The sequence below is a fragment of the Paramacrobiotus metropolitanus genome, unplaced genomic scaffold, assembly GCF_019649055.1.
Source record: "Paramacrobiotus metropolitanus isolate TYO unplaced genomic scaffold, Prichtersi_v1.0 Parri_scaffold0000034, whole genome shotgun sequence".
NCBI classification, from domain to species: Eukaryota; Metazoa; Tardigrada; class Eutardigrada; order Parachela; family Macrobiotidae; genus Paramacrobiotus; species Paramacrobiotus metropolitanus.
In genome coordinates this window covers 967492-977488 of record NW_026570254.1, presented here as the reverse complement: position 1 = coordinate 977488, position 9997 = coordinate 967492, and the positions used below count along the sequence as shown (strand labels likewise).

Below are 9997 nucleotides of genomic sequence, written 5' to 3'. Positions count from 1 at the left end.
AACTAATTGTCATAACTCATGGCATCGAATTTTTGGCAAAATAACCAAAAGAAAGAACAGAACTTATATACTCAATATAGGAATATTAAATTTACATGAATACCGCACGGCAGTTTTACATCACGATAATCTAAATTTGTTTGTATTTGCGTTTGATTGCTAAGTTATACTGCTTCTACCGAAGGAGAGCAGAGACATGAAAAAACATTCGTATTCATAAAAAATACAAAATTTATTCGGTGTACCTAATTTCTTAAACATTCGGATGTGACTTGCTACTTAGGCATTTGCAGCAAGATTCTGTGATCGAATATGATAACTCTGTTTTTAGAACAACTTAACGTCCGCATATCTTCTAAATCGCCAGTAAGCCGTGATCGATTACTTGCATGAAAATTCTGCTCCGTGTACGAAAGTCTTTTAAAAAAACAATAGAAAATTTAATGCAACTTTTAGACTCAGTAATAAACACTCAGTGAATGGAGCCACTGAGCACGACCAAACTTTTCGCACCTTCCAACACGCATACAATCGAAATAGCCGCACATTGTACAAAAGAAAATGTGTGGACACCTACCGACAACTCAATTAACACAGCACGCCAAACTTCTGTTAAAAGATATTCCGACAAAAATATATCTCCCCAAAAAATAATCGACAGGCGTTTCCACTGGACGAAATTCACTTGACACCACGGAGCTGGTCACCCCATGCTGATACTGCTTTTATGGTTTTAGCACAAAAATTTGTTGAAGTTGCCGGTTGCAACTTTTATCAAACAATTTCCCAAGAGAAAAAAGATTTCGGTATAAAATGAAAGCCACGTAAGTTGGCAATAAAAATTAGTGGTTCCGGCGCTATTAATTGGCTGTTCCAAAACACATCAAAGGCGGGAACATGCAGTTCAAAACAAATTACGAGTAAGTATATATAATCATTAAGACTGTTTAGAACGAGCACTGCGTGTTGATGCCGGCTATCAGCGCAAACAATAAACCCGCCACACACTTGTCAAAAATTTAAGTTTTCTGAATTACGACATCTACAGTAACGTTCGAATCGCGATCGGAAGTTATGAATCACATTTTGCCGTTTATGTATGTATGCGTGCAAAATGGATGTCGTTCCAAACAACAGTGGTTGTTCAACATGAGTCATCCAACCTGTTGATCACTTATTGTCGTACTGATCCATGGCTCATTCGGCATTAAACCAGAACAGCCTGCGATATTTCCATAATTATTTCACTCGCATAAAAAACCATGACTACTTGGCCTTGTTGAACTCTGCATCCATAAGACCATAACAATAACCATTCTCCACACAAAAGAATGCTACAGGAAAGGCACACACATGTTGCGAGGAAAACACGATTCACCGTGTTTTCTTGCAAATAAGTTTCGGCTGACCAACGCAAGCAGTAAAACAAACGATGAAATGTAACGTTTATTTTGTGCCTGTATGGTATGTTGATATGCAAGAATACTTGCCAATAAGACTCATCAGTTCGTAAGTCTTTATATCAGCTAACATTATTCGAGTTTATAACTTTATGCTTTACCATTGGTAAAATATTGTACGTATAGTGAAGACCTTTTAACATATTGGCCGTAATATTATGTCTGATCATGACGAGAGAAATTAGCCATGTATCGTCAAACATTTGTACAACTTTATAAGGCTTTGGGCTTGGGTCTAAAAGCTTTAGTATACGTACTAAAGCAATGATAAAATATTTGAGAATTTTTAGCTGCTATTTTTAGTAAAGTTCTGTTCTGTTAAATCAGTATTACGCAAATTTAGTTTGTATTTTATAGCATACAAGCTGCATTTTATTACACCGGAAGTTACTACTTACTATAGGTTTAACTGAAACAGACTTAAACTGGTTTAAGAACAATTTTGTTAAAGAAAGATTTTATATAATGAAAGGCAGTTCTTAGCGGTTAGGCTAAGAAACTTCTACCGATGCCTGTTATGCGAAGAGATGAAATAGGTAGATTTTACAATATCTTACCTTTCCATGCTGCGGCGATAATACGTACATAGCCTACAAAGTTGGTTATCGGGATCAAACCAGGAGCTGGAGTACCAAAAACATTTTGACGGAAAGCAAACCCAGCATAATCTTCGATCTTATGCCATGCATCACAATCAGCAAAAATTACCCAACAAACCAAGTGAAAGCCGTAGGCATCAGAATACAAAATAGCTGATGGATGAGCGACAGAATTACTAATTCAACCTGCCAATAACCAAAAAAATCAAGTACATTGACGATTACTGTAGATAGGCTATACTGTATCAAAGCGCATCAAATAGCATAATCCAAAGTGGATAAATGTGGTTACCGCATCATTCTTCATACGAGATCACACATTAAATTGCCGCAACGTCTATAATCCACTTGATCACAGAAACCGCGTACGAAAAAACGAAGTTACTAGGCCACTTCGTCAGCAGCAGTTTGTAAACTGTTGTGAGAACATGTTAAGAAAACATTAGCACACGCTGTTATAACCTTTGCAACAAAAAGGCACAGCTAGGCATAAATAATCAACCCTTCGATTAATGGTTATTCACAAGTTAGCCGCGTATTTGTTTAAATGAAATGCCGCTAAATAAAAATATAGTAGAAGTTGTCGAAGCTGGCTACGGCAGTTTGTTACAGGCTACTTATTAGGTCTTCGAGTGCTTATGTTTGTCACGTTTGTTTCGCTACGATGCCATCCCTTTCGTTAACCGGTATCGGATTCATCGCTTGGAAATTATCGTCATCTATTTATTTCTGTCAGTTTTACGATGTGAACGTACAAATCATTTCCTTTTTTAAGCGACAGAAAGGCGGCACCAGTAATTCATATTATTCATGGCAGCGACAATAATTGTAGTTGGTGTTCTGACAATAAGGACACGGTTTCGGAAACATACCGCACAATTTTGTACATATATATACCTATGCGGTATTTCTGCACACATATAGACTTTGGATGTCTACCCTAGCATACTCTGTAGTAATTTCAATATGTGTGGCCTGTTGGCATACCGTGAAAGCGCAGCTATGCACGACTCACTGGAAGTAAAGATGAAAATTTTATTAGCGGCAGTCGAAGCTGGTGCCTGTTTTTTTCGAATGCAGTACGAATACGTCGAGTAGTGAACAAATTTAATAGAAGAAAAAGAAATATGGTACTAAAAAAGTCGCATAGAAAACAAGTCGCACAAGCACATACATTCCCTATAGCCTATAGGGAAGCATACCCTATTGCATTAGCTTATGCAACTGCAATAAATTTTAAGCGTGGAGTAGCGTACTCGTATTTGCTTTGCACTTTATACTAAAAGTAACTGATGGCGTTTGTTAAAGATGCAGTTCACTATGCATAACCAGAAGTAATGTTCTGCTAGCGACAGTTAGATAACAGATTTGGCTGTAATGCACAAATCCATACAAAATATCTTTATAAAATTACGCAGATGTACTGTAATACTACCACACTCAAATATGATTATATGAATAAACTACGGTCATTAATATTACTACTATAATAAAAAAGAGGCCCAACAGCAGTGGAAATATACAACAGAAATATCTCTTCTAGTTTTTCCTGGTCGGGTAGCGTTCCCATTACGCAGATGGCATTCCCCCTTTGAATCTGAATGGATGACCGCTGCCGGAAGAACTACTTCGATCACTGTTGTCGGATTGTTGCGGCTAGGTTTTTCCAGAAGTTCATATTGCATGGCATATTTCATGGCTGCTGCTGTTTTCATTTCATGCTATAGACCTATGCCAGCATAGATCAGTCATGCAACAACGCCGCAAATTTGTTTTTGCTCTTGCAATATTAACAATATTGCAATAAAAAAGTCACATGTACGCGTTTAATTTGCAAGTTTCGTGGCGTGCACACAAATTTGCACGAGTACATAAAGCAGTTGTTTGGCTTAAACTTAACTGGTAAAACCACCATGTTTGAGAAGACTAAGGAAGTAACTACCATAACTAGTCAAGTTAAACCAAAATTAGTTGGTTATGTTTTCATCCAGAAACATTCTTGACTGCGTGGTAAAAAACGTCACCCTCGTTGTACCTATAGCTATGTATACGTACAGGTAAGTATTAGACTGGTAGTCTACTGGTGCACATGATCATTAATTTCTAAATCAAGGCAAATGATTATTCCTGTTAAGTGGAACTAACACGGATATTATAACATGATCATCATATGGGTTAATTTTATCACCGGCACCGAACTATAGATTCTTCTTGTATAGTTAACGACATTTTCGGCATGTGTCATAATGAACTGGCGTGCAATGACCACGACACCGCCAGGTACGAGCAGGTATCGATCAAGCCGCGGGATCGTGCCCGGAATGCTTTGCGGCTGCTTTTAGTATGATACTTGGTTCAAGCGAAAGGCAATGTTGTCGTTACTATTTTGGGATTAGACAAACCTTTTAATTATGGACTGTCAGTATTTGGGGATCTTTTATAATACGTAATATTGCACGCATAAACATAAAAAAGCAGTAACGTGTAAGTTTAATATGGCAGACCCAACCAGCATTAATGCCGAGAAAAATTTCAAAAGTGGACACCAGAATGCAAACCATTCCCGTCGAACCGATTTGAAGAAAACGGTTGTTCTGCGCCGAAACGAAGGCCATCAAAATGTACGCCCAGATTCCTCAAAGTCCGCAGCTGTCCAGCCCATCTCCGGTGTACCAGTTAAACACGGTGGACGATTTTCCCCCGTTAAATCGAGTAATCTAAATAATAACGCTTCCCTTGTTGCCCGGAGACCGCCTTCGCCGTCAACGAGTGCTACTTCCGGTGCGAACCAGTCATTGCGTAGCACTTCGCACGACCGTGGAATGTGGCCCAAACTGAATGGTCTATCGAATAAATCTGCCAAAAACGAACAGTTTACCACAGTTAATCTCGGCCCACGAGAAAAACGCGTCGTCGATCCACCGCCATCCCGAATACCACAGCGGACGAATTCTCCCAGTATTAAGCCTGTTATATATCGCACATTATCCACGGAGTCCCGTTTCAGTCACACGCTGAAATCAAATAATCGCATCAATATGTCTTTCGATAATTCAAAATACTGGGAAATCGAGAAAACCAACCGTTTCCTAGCGGAACGCATTCAGAATACTAAGCCGACCTATTCGCGGATGCCTGCGGAATCCAGACCTTTGCGATCCCGATTTGAGCTGAAACAGTCGAAAGATTTCTTCAGCCTGCAACGAGACAATATGGCAAGTCTGAGGTCGCGCATATTTTGCCAGAAGTATAAAAGGCTACGCATTCAAATTTTCGCTCTTTTTTCTTATTTATTTTCTTTTCTTATTTATTTCTTTTCTTATTTCTTAATTCTTATTAACAGTCAGCTTTAACAGTACATTTACACACCTGTACACACCCAGCTGGGCAGCGGAATTCCAAAAAATAGCAATTATTAATTTTATTGTTAGAGCGATGGAAAGTATTATTTTCATATATATTTCAGAGAATAGCAACCCGAATTGTGCAAGCAAAACCCACAGTCCCTGCCGCTCGACCAAAAAGTTCCCTTGCTGGTTCAAGACCGAGTAAGTTACAAGTTAATTTCGTCAATTGTCAGCACATGACAGTTATTCTTTTGAAATACTGAAAATAGGTTGCTGTTTTAATTATGTCATTATTGATTAGTTTATTTCAAAATCTAAAGTTATTGTTATAAGGTAAATGCAAAGACCAGACGTGTTTTTTATAGAAGTATGGGTAAAAGGTCTATAATTAAGACCCCTAATTTGGTGGGTTCAGTTGTATAATTTTTGGCACTTTTAAGGTCAAGACTCGTTTCTCTGCGGTTATCGTGATTGGGTTAGTTTATGGTTTAACAAACATTTCCACGTCATCGTAGGTTCGTCTGCTTCTACATTCAATTATTCCTCTGTTTCACGATCAGAATCGTATTCGAATCTCCGACGCCCGGAATGGAATAGTCGGTGGTAAATCCGCGGCAATAACATCTGGAAAGTTTGGGCGCTTGCCATCTCGTGTTAATTATCGTCAAAATTCTGCGATCAATAAGTGGGCAAACCTAGGAAATTTTTGTTGGGCCTGATGGCAAGAGTTAATCAGCTTTTCTCAGTTTTGTGAGTAAGATCTAAACTGGGGGAAAGGAAGTCCACATTTTACAGATGATGTACATATCTATACTTGTATACACAGGTCAAATGCGTTTAAAGTTATTTGTAAGCTTTAGAAAACATGTAAGCTGGACTGTTATGGTTCCTCATTTCAATAATACCTACACGGAAAAGCTGCAGTCTAAGCTTTAAAAAAATTAAAAATAGATGTCAAAGATCATGCACGAACAGAAACAATGGTTTGGAATGGTGCAAATAATATGTACACCGGTACACGTGAAGATCCAACGTTACACGTCCAATGTTACACATGAGCCCAACACGGTAAGATGACCTTTGTACTCTATGAACTGAGACAAACCTGTGTGAATTACTAATCAGCAAAGAATTATGTGAGGTGATAACAGAGATTGCAAACATTAAAGTGCGCAGGCTGCAGGTGTATGAGCAATGCGAGTGTAAAATTATGTAGGTAAATTATGGTACAAGCCCTCCATTCCAGCCGTATAGAACTCAGTCTATAAACCACAATTTTCACGTGCGATCGCGATCACAAATCCCAGAGCGAACACGTACACTAGCGATAAAATTAGCTCCGAAATTATTCATCCTATCGTTATGGGTTTTTTTACCAGCACTTTTCACTGTTAAGTAGGTTTTGTGTATCAGCTCGTCCGCTTAACTTCGGATTTTGATTGCAATGATACGTATACGCTGCGGTTCTGATATTTTGGTGGATTTGTGTCATTGGCATTATATCGTAGATTCATTGTTGCTGTGAGTGATTTCTGTCTTACTTTTGAAACTGAAATCCATATCGCGCAAGCTCTACTTCGCTTCGATGTACATGTTGATCTGGACATATTCCTTGGAGAAAATATCAACCTTCCTATGTTGAAAAACGACCGAATCGTGTCATGGGAGTACAATGGTAAAGACAAACATGCATAGTTTTTGCACAGATTATTGTCATTATCATTTGCCGGCATTGTTATGCACATAATAATAATATTCACATAATAATAATATTCGCTCGTATAAAAGCAAAACTGCACTTAGTTTGAGCATCTACCTAATCATAATTGTGATAAATAAAAAAAATTATTTTACGAAGTAAATTGGTACTTCCTTATTAGTCCATTTATTTCCTGATAGCATAAGGGATTTCATTGCGCTCGTTGTATGCGAGGCATCGACTGTCCATAGAGGTACAGTACCTCTTATAGCTGGAACTTTTGACTGCCCCTTGTGAATGATTTCGGGGCGAGCTGCGCGCGGTCAATGCAGCGGATGCCAACTATATATCCCATTCCAGATGGCCATGTGGCATGTTCTGAATGATTCTGAGGTGTTGATGTTGGGCTGGACATAATTCGCTGGCAGCCAGCAGTCAATCATGCATTACTGCAACCGGTCCAGCTGCTACGAACTACTCTAGCTGCACTTGCAGAATATGCAATTACAATACGTGCACGACTTCCAGTACGCGCACGAGATGCGTCATTCAATTCTCGAAGAGAAACATTCTGACATTGCTTAACATTTTATTGTAGTTTTTGCTCGATTGTTGTTATTCGTTAGTCTGCTCCGAATTCCTAATATACAGACATTCATTCGTGTATAAATCGGTATTAGCAAAGATTGTGTACATCGTGTAGTTTTAGATTGCAGCCTTCCGTGGGGGATCGAACATATCGCAGTGCTTCAGCAGTCGTATATTGCCGAATTCAACTAGAATCTGTTGGACAATAACTCTCCTAAGGCCATTCTGCTGTAATTCGGATGACCGTCGTTCGTGATAAAAATCATAAAATTTAATATGGGTTCCGGTAAGTTTGCAGAATTATGTTATGCGTTGCAAAATATTATATATGTTACAATATACTGTGCAATGTATCATATTATAATACACTGGCTGCAACAGTTTCGCATTACTACACACAAGTCACATAGTTTTGTATTCAAATTATGCATCTTAATAACTACAACTTAATAACTACAAAATGAGTACTCTTGGAATAACAAATTGTTTGTTCGCTTTCAGCATACGACTGCTACACACGCGTGCCCTATGGCTCACTGATCGCCACAGTAATGTGCATTGTTGGTGTGGCAGTGTTTTGCTCCCAAATGTACAACGGAGTGTCCTACACACTGCAGATGTTCAATGAAGTCTTTCAGCTGAAACTTTATTGGTAAGCATAGTTGATAAATTTACGACACATTTTAATTCGAGTCTTCTCACAGTTAGCGCAGTAGTCTAAGCAGATGTTATTCACGATCTAAATTTGCCCACAACATCCTTATCTCATCCAAATAAACTTAATCGAATCGCTGACATTTGTCTGCATGGTTTCCGGTGATCACTTGAAACCATGTCTAGCTGCAGCTACTACAACACGTAATGATTTTGTTATTGTTTGCATACGCTACTCGCCATATCTTCACATTTGTGGGAAAGAAAATAATTTAAAACTTCTGAGCCTTCGGGATTATTAAAGTCAGTGGTTTCGGGATTATTAAACGTTTTCATCTCTACGATTACTTTCTGGAAATTTTTAAGTGTGTTGATTTTTTTAAGAGTACGTACAGAGTACTACGGACTCATCAAAATTGTTCGTTACGTCATGTGTTGAATGTCTGTTTGTTATACAGGATGGACACTTTGAGGACCGTTTTCATAACTGCCGGTGTCTGCATGGCGGTGGTTGCAATAACGCTCTTAATAATAGGAATTGGATCCACCGGAGTTACTCGCGACCAAGTTTTCAATGGATCTCAAGCAAAAATTGGAGGCCGCATCAGTATTGCCATAGTATGTCGGCGTAGTATACAAATACAATATTATGCAACTAATTATGTATTGATGTTTACGTTAAACTTGTTAGTGCCGGACTACGTCCAGTTGGGATAACAGTATTAAGTACTTGATATCTTATCTCTTCACAGTGCATGGCGGTGACTTACATTTTGAATCTGGCTTGGATGGGGATTCTGGCCTTTCTTCTTCTGGTGACGTTCGTGTACATTTTGTATTCCAAAGTGTGCGATTATGCGCCCATTGAGTCACCGGATATCGGACGATGCATTCCTTTCAGACATTTCGGTAATTCGATACTCATCTTTACTGATCAGCTTGAAAAAATCAGTGTTCACTGAAAGGTCATGATCGTTACAGGTTTTTTGTTTCCCAACACATCCTACCCAAATACTTTGGGTTATCATGACATGAACAAATTCAGCAAATGTGGAAATGACTTTATTCGATTGTGTGAATCTGTCAAAAACACTCAGGGAATTTATCTGGCAGCAACGATCTCGGCTGGTGTTGTAGTGTTAAGCCTGGTATGCCCTTTCACTGGTTTTGCTTTAAGAAAGCTATAGAGTATTGATCAATGTTTCTATCCCGTTCTTACATAACGCAGCAATACGCGTTTCTGTTTCTCAGGTACACTACTTGATCTGTCTGGCTGCAAATTACGTTCATGTCAAAGAAAGTCTGAAGAAAAAAGAGCTGGAATATTTTCAGTCGCTCCAGGATGGAGAACTCGAAATGCTGACAAAAGCTCGGTTCAATGCCTGAAAATAGCTGCCCCCAACGCGATTTTCTTTAGAAAATTATCTAATTTTTCAGTTGAAGTGAGTTGTTATTTGTTAATAAGAAAGATACATCTGCATGGCTATTTAAAACATTAAATAGCGTTAATATATATGCTCAAGCATTTTTGCTGGGCGTTTGATTCACTGTTGGCTGTTGTTGGTCTTTGCGAATTCTAACTCTCTGCAAGCAGAAAAAACAAATCTCTTCGTCAGTAAAACTACAAATTACCGTAAACACTGCCCATCC

General features: G+C 38.6%; 2 protein-coding genes across 3 annotated transcripts; both read left to right on the top strand.

Moving 5' to 3' along the window:
• The first annotated feature begins 4399 nt into the window (after nucleotides 1-4399).
• LOC129589380 (uncharacterized) lies at nucleotides 4400-6347 on the top strand. The gene is made up of 3 exons (XM_055484122.1): nucleotides 4400-5274; nucleotides 5526-5607; nucleotides 5922-6347. The coding sequence occupies exons 1-3, from the start codon at nucleotides 4555-4557 to the stop codon at nucleotides 6011-6013; spliced, it is 894 nt and encodes a 297-aa protein (XP_055340097.1). The 5' UTR covers nucleotides 4400-4554; the 3' UTR covers nucleotides 6014-6347.
• A 297-nt stretch (nucleotides 6348-6644) lies between these two features.
• LOC129589358 (neuronal membrane glycoprotein M6-a-like) lies at nucleotides 6645-9970 on the top strand. 2 transcript variants are annotated; one of them, XM_055484080.1, is made up of 7 exons: nucleotides 6645-7081; nucleotides 7815-7979; nucleotides 8195-8345; nucleotides 8806-8965; nucleotides 9100-9256; nucleotides 9329-9495; nucleotides 9599-9970. In XM_055484080.1, exons 2-7 carry the CDS (start codon nucleotides 7970-7972, stop codon nucleotides 9731-9733), a joined length of 780 nt encoding a protein of 259 aa, XP_055340055.1. In that variant the 5' UTR covers nucleotides 6645-7081; nucleotides 7815-7969; the 3' UTR covers nucleotides 9734-9970. The 2 variants fall into 2 exon arrangements, with proteins under 2 accessions (XP_055340055.1, XP_055340056.1); XM_055484081.1 differs by having other exon boundaries at nucleotides 7809-7979.
• The last annotated feature ends 27 nt before the right edge of the window (nucleotides 9971-9997 follow it).

Excerpts from the sequence above, each read along its gene's own strand:
- LOC129589380 (XM_055484122.1), top strand. The coding sequence starts at position 4,555 with ATGGCAGACCCAACCAGCATTAATGCCGAGAAAAATTTCAAAAGTGGA. Across the intron at positions 5,275-5,525 it reads GCCTGCAACGAGACAATATG|AGAATAGCAACCCGAATTGT; the intron begins GCAAGTCTGAGG and ends TATATATTTCAG. Across the intron at positions 5,608-5,921 it reads CCTTGCTGGTTCAAGACCGA|GTTCGTCTGCTTCTACATTC; the intron begins GTAAGTTACAAG and ends ACGTCATCGTAG.
- LOC129589358 (XM_055484080.1), top strand. Across the intron at positions 8,346-8,805 it reads TTTCAGCTGAAACTTTATTG|GATGGACACTTTGAGGACCG; the intron begins GTAAGCATAGTT and ends TTTGTTATACAG. Across the intron at positions 9,496-9,598 it reads GTGTTGTAGTGTTAAGCCTG|GTACACTACTTGATCTGTCT; the intron begins GTATGCCCTTTC and ends TCTGTTTCTCAG.